The 17,108-nt window shown below is 37.4% G+C and overlaps 1 protein-coding gene across 1 annotated transcript; it reads left to right on the forward strand.

The window, feature by feature from the left end:
- The first annotated feature begins 4,117 nt into the window (after positions 1-4,117).
- On the forward strand, positions 4,118-6,146 carry LOC149444347 (uncharacterized). Its single transcript, XM_089654626.1, has one exon. It carries the CDS (start codon positions 5,141-5,143, stop codon positions 5,921-5,923), a length of 783 nt encoding a protein of 260 aa, XP_089510752.1. The 5' UTR covers positions 4,118-5,140; the 3' UTR covers positions 5,924-6,146.
- The last annotated feature ends 10,962 nt before the right edge of the window (positions 6,147-17,108 follow it).

Below are 17,108 nucleotides of genomic sequence, written 5' to 3' on the forward strand. Positions count from 1 at the left end.
GTATTATTGAGGGGAAGATGACACAATAGGTTTACTCTCTGATCACAGATGAACCGGGGATTAAATATTTATTTACTAAGCAGGATTTGAGTCTCCGGAGTGGAAAGGGATTTGCTGCGGCTGCACGCGTCTTAAAAGGGTATTGAAACGTTTCAACAAAGATTTCTTCTTTAATTAAAAAGGAGGTTGCTGTTTTAAAACGATAAGCTCTAGAAAACACTAGCAGTAAACAAATAAAGAAGATCTCTATTAAGGGAAATGTTTTGAAGTTTTCTACATATTTCTTGTTCTTTTTTTTTTTTATTATGATCATAAAAATTGGTGAAAACTCATTTAGCTTAGCGAATCAGGTCAGACTGTTAACTTTAATTATCCAACCATGTGCAAGCAAAATTCTAATTTTTTTTTTCATTTTTCCTGCACATGATTGGGTATTCTTTGCAAAGTGACCTCTTTAATGTGGGGCAGCTCTACTGGGTAGCAAGGGCGGACTGACCATTTGGAAACTCGGGGTCCCGGGTCAGTAGGGGGCCCCATGAGATGCCCCTGGTACCTTTTCATAGGCTTTTTTGAGTTTGGGCAAGGACACAGGGGCCCCATGATCCCCTATTGTCCGGGGGCCCCATGAGTTGTCAGTCCGCCCCTGCTGGGGAGATGCTGTCAGAGCGGATGGGCTGTCAGAGGAAAGAACAAAGAGGGGGCGCACAGGCCTAGTGCATTACCATAAAAAATGTTTAATAAGAAATAAAGTAGGTGTTGTACTCACAAACGACAATAAAGTCAAGGCACATCATAAAAGAACAGCTGGGTCAACACCGCGCTGAGTAACAGTCCGTAATGGGGAATGTAGACATCCAATAGGCTGACGCGTTTCGAGGACTTGCCTCTTCCTCAGAGGCACGGATGGGCTGTCAGGATGCAGAGGAGGGTGGAGTGGTGGTTGGATTTCAGGTGTGTGCAGGGAGCGGTTGGGGCCCACTGTAAGGTCAGCTCCGGTCAGGAACAGGGCTGTGTGTCTGTCCAGGGTGGGTCAGGTCAGGGGGTGCTAGCGGAGGGCCCCGTGAAGGAGGAGGAAGAAGAGTAGGAGGTCAGGGTGGAGGAGCCCCCCCCCCATTTGTTGCAGCTGCCACCAGAGATCCTGGTGTAAGATGGACACAGGTTCAGCTACCCCTCCTGGCACAAGATCCTCTCCACTGACACTATCTAGATGAGCTACTGCAGGACAGGTGAGAGCTGGGAGGACTGGTGCTTCCCAAGGTGTGCGTGATCAGAATGACACTGCCCCCTTCCTGTTCCACTCCCTACTGTGATGCTGCCCCTCTCCTGTGATGCTGCCCCCCTCCTGTCCTGCTGCCCCCTCTTTTGATGCTACCCTCCACCAGCCCCACTGCCCACCCTGTGACACTCCCTATCCTGTGATGCTGCCCCCTACATGTCCCGCTACCCCCACCTGTCCTGCTGCCCCCCTCCTGTGATGATGCCTCCCACCTATCCCATTGCCCCCTGTGACATTTCCCTATCCTGTGACACTGCCGCCCACATATCCCTCTGTCCCCCACCTGTCTCGATGCTCCCCTCCTGTGATGCTGCCACCTATCCCACTGCCCCCATGACACTCCCTATCCTGTGATGCTGCCTCCCACATGTCCCACTGCCTACTACTTGTCCCTCTACCCCTCAGCTGTCCCGCTGTCTCCCTCCTGTCCTGCTGCCCCCCTCCTTTGACACCGCCCCCATCCTGTGATTCTGCCCCCACGTGTTCCACTGTCCCCTCCTGTGCCACTGCGCTGCTCATGTTCCTCGGCCCCCCACCTGTCCCATTGCTCCAACCTGATCTACTGTCCCCTACTGTCCCCCTGCCCCCCACCTGTTCCACTTCCACCCTCCTATGTAGTGAGAAAATGAAAATGGAGGAGGTGGAGGACATGGGATGGAGGAGATGGAACTGGAAGAGGAAATAGGATGGAGGAGATGGAACTGGAGAAGGACAAGGGTTGGAGGAGATGGGACTGGAGAAGGACATGGGTTGGAGGAGATGGGACTGCAGGAGGAGGACATGGGATGGAGGAGATGGGACTGGAGGAGGAGGACATGGGATGGAGGAGATAGGACTGAAGGAGGAAGAGAACATGAGATGCAGGAGATGAAACTGGATTAAGAAGACTTGGGATGGAGGAGATGGGACAAGAGGAGGTCCAAACATAGTTTTCCTATTGCACATGTTGCTCTGAATGGCTATTTAGTAGTGTTGGGTGCTGCAGTGACCACGGGTTGGGAACCACAGGCAAAAGTGGAAGAATGTCACCAGCACCAATGTTTCGGAGCCATGCAGGGCCCCTTTGTCAGTCAAGTCACTTGACTTGACTTGCGTGGCTCTGAAACATTACGACTGAATATATTATGTGACCACTAAATAAAGCTTTGGATCCTTCCTAGGATTCCTTGGTGTGCTGGTGACATTCTTCCACTGGGCCAGGAGGAGGAAGACATGGGATGGGGGAGATGGGACTGAAGGAGGAGGATATAAGCTGGGGGAGAGGAGACTGGAAGAGGAGAATAGGGGATGGGGAGATGGGACTTAAGGAGGAGAAGGAGGAGGACATGATATGAAGAAGGAGGAGGACATGGGATGGTACTTGGTGGGATGGCCAGTGGGTGGATTTGGTGGGAAGGCCAGTGGGTGGGCCCTGGGAATAGTAGGTGGTCAGGCCAAAGGGGGCCCAGGCCTAAAGCTGAGTAAGGGGCTGATGGCTGACGTGCCTGTCTACAGCTGCCTGATCACTTTTACGGTACCAAGATGGTCCACCCCCCCCAACTCACGGTGGTTTCTGAGTTCCTCCAGGGAGCTTGTGATGACAGTAAACATCTGTAATTCCATAATGCAGAGAAGATGGAAGAACATCTGTTCTCTGACCTCCTCTGTGACTAATGAAGCTAAAAGTGCCAATGGTTATGTCACTTCAGGTTTTAGAGTTGTCATTCCCTGGCTGTTACAGCTAGGGAAGCAGTTGAATAAGCATGATATGTGCTTGATCAGCTGCTTTGGAGGGTATGGGAGACACTGGAGGTCTACTAGAGCCCTGATGTCTCCATAAAGACCTGTCACTGCCCAAAGCTGGAAAACAACCTTTAAAAGTGTAAAAAAAATTGTTAAATAAAATAAATAAAAATAGTAAAAAAGATGAATGAAAAGCACCCCCACCCTCCCTTGCATACACACAAATGAATGCAGGCATATTATCACCACAAACGTCAGGGTGAGGGCAATCGTTTTAGGGACATCACTCTCAATTAACTCTACACTGATTATCTGTAAACGTTTTAAATCCACCTACCCACATAGTACCACAATTCAATTTGCCGATTTCTTTTCCAAGCATTGCCATTATTTCCTGTTTGCTGCCCATGTATTTGTTAGACATGCATTTCTTTTGAATTTGTTGTTGCTATTCTGTCTTTCAGTGTTACAATACACCGAACATTCGATTTTTAGACTGATCTTTTCTTTGTGAGTGGGCAAACATTCAAAATCAGCAGGGGATCACATACTTCTTTCCTTCACTGTATGGCCATGATTGCTGTCTGCCCACTCTTACACTTAACATTTGCTTAAATGTGAATGCTAGAGCAACGAGAGTGTACATGTTTAGGTGACAACCAACCAATAGACATGCCTCTCGTTATTCATGGTTCTATGATTAAACACCCTGGTAGATCTGTGGCTAGCTATGACCATGCAACTTTTGCTGCTCACTGTAAAGAAAGAAGAAAACTTTCCTTTTTCGCTCCATTTAATCTTCTGACGTCTCCCGGGTATCGTTCATTCGTCCAAACACTGAAACATGTTTGCAATGGATTTAGCGATTAGTGACTCCGCCGTCTTCACAATACTTTATTTTGTTTAATACAACAGTTAAACTTTTAAGCAAACATACCGAACAACACACTGCAAACTTCTCCGCAAGGCTTTGTAATAGCCATACTTCAACTTTCTAAAAGTAGATCTTGGGAAGGGTTTTGGAATTACTGGTATCTTAGCAACTGTCACAAAAAGAATAATAGACAAAACACAACCAGAACATAAATCTAATATGGGCAATTCAATTTACCACTTACATGCTGGCTTTAATTGCCAAACAAATAAACAAACCAGCTTTATGACTGAGACTCTTGCTATAAAAAACTTTGAGAGAGAGAAACGTTTTCAGATCAGTGTCATCAAAGCCACGATGAACAAAACTTTGTCAGTCTCATCGCTCTCCAGCGTTGGGCAAGGCTGGAAAAAAACTTTCAGAAAAGACTTTAAGTGGTAAGGTCCAACAGAAGATCTATACCTTACTTTGAAAAATAGACATTTTCAGATCAATGATATCATGCCACGGTGAGCAGAGCTTTGTCAACCTCATCGCTCTCCAGTTTTGGGCAAGGCTGGAAAAAACTTTCAGAAAAGACTTTAAGTGGTAAGGTCCAACAGAAGATCTATGCATTACTTTGAGAAATAGACATTTTCAGATCAATGTTTTCAACGCCACGGTGAACAGAGCTTTGTCAACCTCATCGCTCTCTAGTTTTGGGCAAGGCTGGAAAAAACTTTCAGAAAAGACTTTAAGTGGTAAGGTCCAACAGAAGATCTATACGTTACTTTGAAAAATAGACATTTTCAGATCAATGGTATCATGCCACGGTGAGCAGAGCTTTGTCAACCTCATCGCTCTCCAGTGTTGGGCAAGGCTGGAAAAAAACTTTCAGAAAATACTTTAAGCTGTAAGGTTCAACAGAAGGTCTATACGTTACTTTGAGAAATAGACATTTTCAGATCAATGTTATCAATGCCATGGTGAGCAGAGCTTTGTCAACCTCATCGCTCTCCAGTTTTGGGCAAGGCTGCAAAAAACTTTCAAAAAAGACTTTAATCGGTAAGGTTCAACAGAAGGTCTATACGTTACTTTGAAAAATAGACATTTTCAGATCAATGTTATCAACGCCACAATGAGCAGAGCTTAGTCAACCTCATCTTCTCCAGTTTTGGTCAAGGCTGGAAAAAACTTTCAGAAAAGACTTTAAGCGGTAAGGTCCAACAGAAGGTCTATACGTTACTTTGAGAAATAGACATTTTCAGATCAATGTTATCAACGCCACGATGAACAGAGCTTTGTCAACCTCATCACTCTCCAGCTTTGGGCAAGGCTGGAAAAAACTTTCAGAAAAGACTTTAAGTGGTAAGGTCCAACAGAAGGTCAAGATTGAGGGTAAGGAGCTCTCCTGCCCCCCTTTGGAAATCTTTACATTCAAAGATCTGCAAATATTAAAGATGACGCCGGAGAGGGAGAACAACCTCTCTTTCCACATGAATATCATCCCGAAGGAAATACAGTTCTTGACAAACTTGACGACCCTATATTTGGACACCAACGAGCTTGGAGAAATCCCACCAGAGATTGGGAATCTGAAGAATCTCCGGAGACTGACTTTGAGCAATAACTCTTTACGGGTTTTACCCGCAGAACTGGCGAAGCTTCAACATCTGCAGAGTTTGCATCTGGCCAATAACGGTTTTACAGACTTTCCCGTGGTGATTTGTCAGCTCCTAAACTTAATGTTTCTAGACATCAGCGACAATCAAATAGAAACCATCCCGCCCAGCATTAAACAACTGAGAAAGCTGCAAACCTTTCTACTGATGCTCAATTGTATCAAATTCCTCCCAGAAGAATTCTGCTGCCTAACAAGATTGTCTTGTCTGTGGCTGGGGAGCAATGAACTGCAGGAACTTCCTGTGGATTTCGGAAATCTTACTATGTTGGACTGGGGATACAATTATTGCTCCTGTAATTTGGAAGGAAATCCACTGCAACGTCCTCCAATTGAAGTTTGCTCCAAGGGACCAAAAGAGATCAAGGAATATTTTGATTCACTTTATTGACTGGAAGGATACAATGTAAAGTAAGATTTCATTTTAACACCAGGGCAGAACAAGTCATCATGATTAGCAAAGTGAAATTAGCCATGCAAAAAAGCGTGATTTCATTTGGTCATTAATGGATAAATTCGGATTGGTTGGTATAGTTTTTTTTTTTTGCAGACCATCATTATTCGCTGAGCAAACTGTTGGCGCTATATAAATCCTGTATAATAATAATAATATATAAATCCTGTATAATAATAATATATAAATCCTGTATAATAATAATGATATATAAATCCTGTATAATAATAATAATATATAAATCCTGTATAATAATAATAATATATAAATCCTGTATAATAATAATAATAATATATAAATCCTGTATAATAATAATAATATATAAATCCTGTATAATAATAATATATAAATCCTGTATAATAATAATAATATATAAATCCTGTATAATAATTCTTTGTGCTGCCTTACTAAAGGAAAACATTAGTCTGGTTAATATTGTTTAGATATGCAGTGCATGGGACAGTGATCAGTGTAATTTACGTGAACATATCAGTGTGTTAATGTTTTAAAAATCTTGTTATATGATGTATATGTACTGTATAGGTAGGAAATAAATATATATATATATATATATATATATATATATATATATATATCTCATTACCTATGCAGTCTTTGCTTCTTACTACCATGCATTCCGCCTAGCAGTGCTACACAATGGTTGTGCCCTATTGATCATCATATCTCACTGCAGGTCTACCAGGCAGGGTCTGAAAAAAACGTGCACTCTGTTGAGACTATTTATTAAAAAAAAATGGTGCGAATGCCTCAGTATGAATTCAAGAACGGTTTGAGGAACACATCAACGATTTCCAAGTGTTGACTTGGCCTCCAAATTCCCCAGATCTCAATCCAATCAAGCATCTGTGGAATTTGCTGGAAAAACAAGTTTGATTCATGGACTTAAAGGATCTGCTACTGACAGCTTGGTGCCAGATCCCACAGCATACCCTTAGAGGTCTATGGCGTGCCCCGATGGGTTATGGCCGGTGGTCAGAATGTTATGAGTGAGCAGAGTATATTTAACACAGAGTGTATACATACAATCAGGGGCGGACTGACCATTCGAGCACTCGGGCACTACCTGAGGGCCTGGGGTCAGTAGGGGGCCCCATGAGATGCCCCTGGTACCTTTTTTATAGGCTTTTTTGAGTGTGGGCAAGGACACAGTGGCCCCATAATCCCCTATTGCCCGGGGGCCCCATGAGTTGTCAGTCCACCCCTGCATGCATTTAGCACATACATTTTCGATATATTGTAGGATTTAGCGCCACAGTATTTTATATATAAAAAAGATTTGTTGTGGGTATTATCTAGCAGTACCAGCAGACTGTACGTTTGATAGAAACACATTTTTTCAATAGTGGTCTTATGTCACAGCAAGCCATGTCAAATGTGAGCATTATAAATATCAACAACAACGCTAAAACATATGCCAAAAATAGGAGCTTACTAAAAATATACTCCAGTTGCTTCTCAAGAGATAACAAACAGGTTCATGGTTCCACCATCAAGCGCTCCTCTAATTTTCTTCCTTTTTTTTTGTGGAAATTTACATCCTGGAATCCCCATCTGTCATGATGAATCTCATCTCCCGCGCTTCACCCAGTAATTGTCCTTCCCTCCCTCATTAATATGAACTGCAGATTAATATAACAAAACACTGCTTACGTCGTTTACTGTCTGCATAACTTTAAATGTCAGCTTGCGTATTTACAGAAGTATTTTGTTAATTATATTAAAGCAGAACCCTAGATAAAAAATCATAATATTAATGCCTAATAATAATACTAACAATAATAATAACAATAACAATAATAATAATAATAATAATTTCTGTATATTATAGCATGACCCAGATACATAATAATAATAATAATGTCTGTAATAATAATCATTATAATTATTATTATTTACTTATTATCTGGAGTCCTGCTATCTTATAAGAATAATATTATTGATAATGATAAAAATAATAGTCACAATAATTCTACAACTATTACTACTTATAATAATAATAATGTCATATATTGCATAATTCCTTATAGCAGGACCCCAGATAATAATAATAATAATAATAATAATAATAATAATAATATGAATATGAATAATACTAATTTAATTATATAGTTACATAGTCAGGTTGAAAAAAAAGATGCAATAATATTATTATTATTATTATTATCATCAATATCTATATATTATAGCAGAAACCCAGATAAGTAATAATAATTATTATCATTATTACTAAATTGCTTTATAATACAGCAGATCCCCAGATAATAATAAAAATATCTTAGATACTAGTATAATAATAATGATGATAATAATAATAATTTCCGTATATTATAGCATGACCCCAGAGTAATAATAATAATAATAATAATGTCAGTAATAATAATAATTATATTATTATTTACTTATTATCTGGAGTTATCTGCTATCTTATAAGAATAATATTATTGATAATAATAAAAATAGTAATAATAACAATAAAACTACAACTACTGCTACAACTACTACTACTACTACTACTACTACTACTACTACTAATAATAATAATAATAATATTGTCATATATTACATATTTCCTTATAGCAGGACCCCAGATAATAATAATAATAATAATAATAATAAAAAATAAAAAAAGATGCAATAATAATATTATCATTATTATTATTATCATTATAATGCTTTAAATAAGAAGAATGTCTACAATTATAGCAAAACCCCAGATAAGTAATAATAATTATTATCATTATTGCTATATTGCCTTATAATATAGCGGATCCCCAGATAAAAATAATAATATCTTAGATACTATAGTAATAATAATAATAATAATTTCTGTATATTATAGCATGACCCCAGATTAATAATAATAATAATAATAATAATGTCTTCAATAATAATAATTATTATTATTTACTTATCTGGAGTTCTGCTATCTTATAACAATAATATTATTGATAATAATAAAAATAATAGTAACAATACTACTACTACTACTACTAATATTGTCATATATTACATATTTCCTTATAGCAGGACCCCAGATAATAATAATAATAATAATAATAATAATAATAATAATAAAAAATGAAAAAAAGATGCAACAATAATATTATCATTATTATTATTATCATTATAATGCCTTAAATAAGAAGAATGTCTACATATTATAGCAAAACCCCAGATAAGTAATAATAATTATTATCATTATTGCTATATTGCCTTATAATATAGCAGATCCCCAGATAAAAATATTAATATCTTAGATACTATAATAATAATAATAATAATAATAATAATAATAATTTCTGTATATTATAGCATGACCCCAGATTAATAATAATGTCTTCAATAATAATAATAATTATTATTTACTTATTATCTGGAGTTCTGCTATCTTATAACAATAATATTATTGATAATAATAAAAATAATAATAACAATAAAACTACAACTACTGCTACTAATAATAATATTGTCATATATTACATATTTCCTTATAGCAGGACCCCAGATAATAACAATAATAAAAAATGAAAAAAAGATGCAACAATAATATTATCATTATTGTTATTATTATCATTATAATGCCTTAAACAATAAGAATGTCTACATATTATAGCAAAACTCCAGATAAGTAATAATAATTATTATCATTATTGCTATATTGCCTTATAATATAGCAGATCCCCAGATAAAAATAATAATATCTTAGATAATATAATAATAATAATAATAATAATAATAATAATTTCTGTATATTATAGTATGAGCCTAGATTAATAATAATAATAATAATAATAATAATGTCTTCAATAATAATAATTATTATTATTTACTTATCTGGAGTTCTGCTATCTTATAACAATAATATTATTGATAATAATAAAACTAATAGTAACAATACTACTACTACTACTACTAATATTGTCATATATTACATATTTCCTTATAGCAGGACCCCAGATAATAATAATCTGAATAATAATAATATTACGAATAATACTAATTTAATTATATAGTTACATAGTCGGGTTGAAAAAAAAGATGAAAGTCCATTGCATTCAAGATCATTTAGATAGTTATGGTCAGGTGCCTTTCTAGTGAAAGATTATTTTTGGACTCAATGATCCTGACCCTCCCTGCAGCTAAAGTAAACTGGCTGTGTCATATTTCCATGAAAGTTGTCAACGTTCACGATACAATGTTCTAGGTTGTCTACCAATACACAGAGGAGTATATTTGCAAAAACCTTTGCATGGCAAGTCCCCCAGCGACTTGCATTGTTCATTGCATGAGTGAATGTTAATTAGTTATTTATTTATTTCAGGTACTTATATATCGCCGTCAATTTACACAGCACTTTACATATATATTGTACATTCACATCAGTCCCTAACCCTCAAGGGGTGTACAATCTAAGGTCCCTAACTCACATTCATACATACACATACTAGGGACAATTTAGACAGGAGCCAATTATCCTGCCAGCATGTCTTTTGGAGTTAACCACTTCCCATCCAACCCATGTAGATAACCAGCCAGACGGGAGCAGTGCAGGGTTGGGTGGCCATTTATAACTGTCCTCCCCACTTCCCTGCTTGTGCGCTCTCCCTGGGAGCACGCAGCACCGCAATACAGTACCCGCTGTGTCCAGAAGAACACCGATCACTGTACGGGACCTCTGTGCGATGTCCCGATCATGTGATCACTGATTGGCCGATCAGTGATCACATGAATAGTACTGTAGTAAGCAAGATGGCACTTCTGACATCATTGCTTACTACTTGTGAAATCTGTGATCACAGAGGTCACTTCGTACAGGGATATTCTGTACTGCTAGGGTGACAGTATGTTAAAAAAAAACATAAATAATAGTATAAAAAAATAAAATAAAAATGTAAAACAATTTTTTTTTTAAATTATAATTTTTGGGTTTTAAACTAATTTGGGTTTTTTTTTTTTTTTTTTACTAAAAAGATAACTGAATAAATTTTGGCCAATTTTTATGAAGAAAGATTATTTACTTTCAAAATACACTTTTTTTCAAAATGTTGGGAGTTTTTCATTTATATAGCAAAAAAAATAAAAATCCCAGTGGCGAATAAATACCACCAAAATAAAGTTTTATCTGTCTCAAAAAAGTACTAAAAAATGACCAATCACAGCTCTCAAAGTATTTCTCAATGGCTGCAAGAATGGAGCCAGAGAGAAGGATAAATGATGGTTTTTTTATGGGTGCAAAAGCAATCAATGTAAAAAAAAAAAAAAAAAACACTTCATTACCCCCCCACAAGTAGTACAGTGTCACTATGTGACACTGTACTGCTAGGGTGATAGTATGTAAAAAAAAAAAAAAACATAAATAATATAAAAAATAAAATAAAAATGTAAAAATGTTTCAAAAATTATAATTTTTGGTTATAAACTAATTTGGGTTATTATTTTTTTTTTTTTACTAAAAAGATAACTGAATAAATTTTGACCAAGATTTATGAAGAAAGATAATTTATTTGCAAAATAAAAATCCAAGAAGTGAATAAATACCACCAAAATAAAGTTTTATGTGTCAAAAAAATGCTAAAACATTCATATGGGTACAGTGTTGCATGACCGCATAATTGTCATTCAAAGTGTGATAGCGCTGAAAGCGGAAAATTGGCCTGGACAGGAAGGGGATAAAAGTGTCCGGACTGGAAGTGGTAATAAGCAATTTTCTGTGTCAGTCAAATGTCTTTCATTGATTTAAAACAGAAAGTACCCCATCTGGCCGCTAGATGGCACTAAGTGTCACTAAGGAGATCTACTGGCCAAATGCTATTTTTTTCCATTTTAAATCAACAGAAAACCTTTGCTAGCACAGGGAAGAGACTAATAACATTTGTACCCCAGATAAGCTAGGTACCAGCACTTTCACCAGGCGAACTGATATGCAGTTTTTTTTTTCTTTTTTTTATAACTACACCCCTGAGTTGTTCTACCGTTCAACATTTAAACAAATTCAATTTGATCTTCCTTCTATTTTTATGGTGTGATTTTTTTTTTTTTTTTGAACAGCTTGTGCCGCGTCTTCTCTTCCATAAATTAGCACGGTGGAAATGTCACCAGCATACTGTAAAGACATCCGATAATAACTTTTATTTCTCTCTAGACCAAAATGTGTGCCCTGCTCCATCTGCATCAGTAGATTACACATTAAAGTTTGGAAATGTTAATTAGTCGCTGACTTTTTTTTTTATTTATCCATAATGAGTTTTTTTTCCGGACTCAAATATTATCCTAATCCCAGCTGGGAGGATTGTTAGGGTTCCTCCCAGTGTAGAGGGGAAGGATGGTACAGACACACTTGCAGATTAATGCAGGCCATAGACAGGTTGAAAATTGGCCGATTTTCGCACCGTTAGTGGGTTAATTGGTCAGCCGTTTTTCGGGGTTTTGGCACTTTTTTAATTGGTAAAGTTGGAAAATTTGTGGCCGATTTTGACGATTGGACGATTTTCCTGGCAATGATGGGCAAATCGGCCGATCGTTTTACCGATAAAAAATGTGCGCATGAGCCATGACCTGCAAAAAGTAGAAAAAGAAGAAGAATAAGAAAAAGAAGAAGTAAAAGAAGAGGGAGAAAAAGAGAAGAAGGAAAAAGAAAAGGAAGAAAAAGAAGAAAGTGGAAGAAGAAAAGAAGAAGGAGAAAAAGAAGAAGAGGAAAAAAAAAAGATGAAAAAGAAGGAGAAGAAAAAAGAAGGAGAAGAAAAATAAGAAGAATAAGAAAAAGAAGGAGAAGAAAAAGAAGAGGAAGAAAAGAAGAAGAAAAAGAAGAAGAAAAAAAAGAAGAGGAAAAAGAAGAAGAAAAGAAGAAGAAAAAAAAAAGAAGAATGAGAAGAAGAAGACTAAGAAAAAGAAGGAAAAAAAAGGAGAAGAAAAAAAGAAGAGGAAAAAAAGAGAAGGAAAAATAAAAATAAAAAGAAGAAGAAAAACAAGAGGAAGAAGAAAAAGAAGCAGAAGAAAAAGAAGAAGAATAAGAAACAGTAGAAGGAGAAAAAGAAAAAGAAGAAGAAAAAGAGGAAGAAGAAGAAAAAAGAAAAAGAAAGAAGAAAAAGAAGAGGAAGATAAAGAAGAAAAAGAAGAATTCCAGTCCGCTATTATATTTTATATGAAAAGTATTGCGATTGCAACAATGTATCTATTTGTATCCGAATAAAAACATCTGCCGTGACCTGCAAGAAGCAGAAAAAGAAGTAGAATAAGAAAAGAAGAAGTAAAAGAAGTAGAAGAAGAAAAAGAAGAAGAAAAAGAAGAAGGAGGAAAAGAAGAAAAAGAAGAAGAAAAAGAAGAAAAAGAAGAATTCCAGTCCGCTATTATATTTTTTATGAAAAGTCTTGCGATTGCAACAATGTATCTATTTGTATCCAAATAAAACCATCTGTATCCGAAATGGATACAAATAGATACAATGTTGCAACCGCAATACTGTTTCATGTCAAATATAATAGCGGAGCTCTCTGCAGGGACAGAAGTAATTAAATGCTGGCCATAGACGGGACGAAAATCGGCCGACTTTTTTACCGTTGGTGGTCACGTCGGCCGATCAAACGACTGATTTTTCATTTTTTTAATAAAAAAACGGCCGTTTTTCGACCCATCTATGGCCTGCATAAGGATGTGCACAAACACGCTGATTGGCAACTTGTAGTAATTCTGAATTATTTTTTTTAATGAGCAATTGTTCCGTAAACACAAAAGTAAAATAAATAAATACATAAATAAAAAATACAGGAGATGGCGACACATAATATAAAACCTGAAGCAGGTACACGGAATTTGCATGCGTATTATGCGACGTTATCCTAAGAGGGCTAATTAGGCAAGGCAGTTCACATGATGGAAAATGGACAAAAAAAACCCCTCCAGTTCCGTAGATCTATTTTTTATGCTGACATTGGCAAGGATTGTTCTGCTTAACATTCACACAATCCTTAGATGAACCATCTGTGGGTTTATTAAAACGATTTAAAGCTAAAATCCAGGCAGACAGCTACACACGCCGATAAAATCAGGAAGCTGTTTTAGGCCCCATGTACTCGGGACACTTCTGAATGATGGAAACTGACTGCTGGAAAACCTAGGATAACCACTCCAGGTCCAGAGACTCCCCCCCCCCCCCTTCCTGCCCAGGCCAATTTTCAGCTTTCAGTGCTATCACACTTTGAATGACAATTGCGCGGTCATGCAACACTGTACTCATTTGAATTTTTTAGCATTTTTTGGAGACAGATAAAACTTTATTTTGGTATTTATTCACCACTGGAATTTTTTTTTTTTGTTATATAAATGAAAAAGTCCAAAAAATTTTTAAAAAAAGTGTTTTTCTTATGAAATTTTGCAAATAAATACTCTTTCTTCATAAATCTTGGCCAAAATTTATTCAGTTATCTTTTTAGTAAAAAAACCAAAATAACCAAAATTAGTTTATAACCAAAAATTATATATTTTTTTAAATTTTATTTGATTTTTTAATATTATTATTTATGGGGTTTTTTTTACATACTGTCACCCTAGCAGTACAGTGATGACAGTATACTACTTGTGGGGGGTGATGAAGATTTTTTTTTTTTTTACACTGATTGCTTTTACACCCATAAAGGCTGTAAAAGCAATCATTTCTCCTTCTCTCTGGCTGCATTCTTGCAGCCATTTAAAAATACTGTGTGAGCTGTGATTGGTCACAGCTTGTCACCTGGTACAAGGCTGTTGTGAAAAGCCTTGTACCATGTGATCTCTGTGATCATTCACAGATTTCACACGTAGTAAGCAATGATGTCACCCCAGCCCTACAGAACCTACTGACTGGCATGGCAACCTGGGGTAGAAACCAAATTAAAGTGGACCTTCACCCCAAAAAACAATGTGTGTGCACTTGGCTCTATCTCCTTTCCTCTCTCACAATTGGAAATTCTTCTTTTTTTTTTTAGCTGCTTCTTCCTTTTTTGCCTAGATGAGAAAGATGTTAGGCATGCACAGAAATGTCAAAGGGCTTTGCCCAGCCTTTGCGACCCGGAAGGGTCCTTTGGTACATCTGCCCACATGTGGTTTTGCAGTGCACATGTGCGAGGATAACTTGTTAGCGCAGATGTTCCGCATGGCTCTGCCAGGTTGCGAAGGCTGCAAAGAGCCATTTGGCACATCTGCGCTTGTGTCGCACATTTAAAAATGGCGAGTGGAAGGGGGCGGAGCCATCATTAAGAGGACCAAAGTTCCTTTTTAACCACTTCCCGACCGGCTGTTGCATATAAACGGCCTCCCCGCACCCTGCTTGTGCGCGCTACCTGGGAGCGCGCAACACCGCGATTCGGTGCCCGCTGTGTCCTCCGGACACAGTGAAACACCGATCGTCGGACGGGACCTCTGTACGAGGTCCCGATCATGTGATCACTGATTGGCCAATCAGTGATCACATGCAAAGTAGGAAGCAAGATGTCACTTGTGACATCATTGCTTACTACGTGTGAAATCTGTGAATGATCACAGAGGTCACATGGTACAAGGCTATTCACAACAGCCTTGTACCATGTGACAAGCTGTGACCAATCACAGCTCACTCAGTACTTCTCAATGAGTACAAGAATGCACACAGAGAGAAAGAGAAATGATTGCTTTTACATCCTATATGGGTGTAAAAGCAATCATTGTAAAAAAAAATAAAAATCTTCATCACCCCCCACAAGTAGTACAGTGTCACCATGGTGACACTATACTGCTAGGGTGACAGTATGTAAAATAAATAAATAAATAAAAAATAATAATATAAAAAAAAAAATAAAAATGTAAAAAAAAATGTTTAAAAATTATAATTTTTGGTTAGAAACTAATTTGTTTTTTTTTGTTTTTTACTAAAAAGATAACGGAATACATTTTGGCAAAGATTTATGATGAAATATTATTTATTTGCAAAATTTTATTAAAAAAAACTTTTGTTCAAAATTTTTGGACTTTTTCATTTACATAGCAAAAAAAATAAAAATCCCAGCGGTGAATAAATACCACCAAAATATAGCTTTATCTGTCTCAAAAGAAATGGTAAAAAATTAATTTGGGTGCAGTGTTGCATGACTGCGCAATTGTCATTCAAAGTGTGATAGCGCTGAAAGCTGAAAATTGCCCTGGTCAGGAAGGGGGTGAAAGTGTCCGGACTGGAAGTGGTTAAAAGACTTTACTATAATCACTGTTGCTTCTGGTTAGCTCCCAACAGGGACATCTAGTAGAAACTTTGGCAACTACACCTGGGGCTTTTCTAAGTGCTTCCTGACATATCCTACATGCCTCGCATTTCCAATTGGCATTAGATACGTAGTGAGTTGCACTCTGCAAGGGAATTTTCCCCAAAGCTTACTGAATGCAGTGAAATTTCAATTTGCAAAGAATACCCAGGAAAATTGAAAATAAAACAGCATTTTTGATTGCACATGATAGGATGGTAGAAGTCAGCATAGCTTCCCTTCATTCACTAAGCTCTGGGGAAATTTCCCTTGCAAAGTGCAACTCCCCTTGCAAAGCTGACAATCTGTTTACTTTTAGTAAATTAACCTCTTTGACTCCCCAACATGTGCCGAAAATATACATTTTTGGTGGGCTGACCCTTTAAAATTGTATGCTGCAGTGCCTTCCTTTATTTTTCAGTTTCCTTTGTGTCGGAATATCACCTCTATCCGTATTTCACTCCCTAAGGTGTCATGCAGAATTTATCATCCTGACACTTGGTAGCAGCGGGGACAGGTGCGTTGGCAGTAAGCTTGCCAGGCTCTCTGCCCGGGATTTTTATTCTGAGTGCCTTCAAATCAGCCAAACATAATTCATCTCCTCTGCAGAGGAAGAAAAATGAACACACAAGCAGAAACCTTTGTGATTCCATTTTTTTTTTCCCTTGCGAGTACGGCTCGGGGCTCTGCAGTGGGGCTTTGTATTAGTTGTGAGTGATTGAGCACCCGAGGACTTTCCAAAAATGAGCAGCTAACAGAGAATCATAAGAAATGAGAAGCCAATAAAGGATCCATCTAACGTTGGTTGTCTGCATATCAGGGTCGCCATTAGCTCGCATCTATCACTCTGCATTGCT

The sequence above is a fragment of the Staurois parvus genome, unplaced genomic scaffold (genome assembly GCF_062004578.1).
Source record: "Staurois parvus isolate SC_StPar_1 unplaced genomic scaffold, SC_StPar_1.0 ptg000783l, whole genome shotgun sequence".
NCBI classification, from domain to species: domain Eukaryota; kingdom Metazoa; phylum Chordata; class Amphibia; order Anura; family Ranidae; genus Staurois; species Staurois parvus.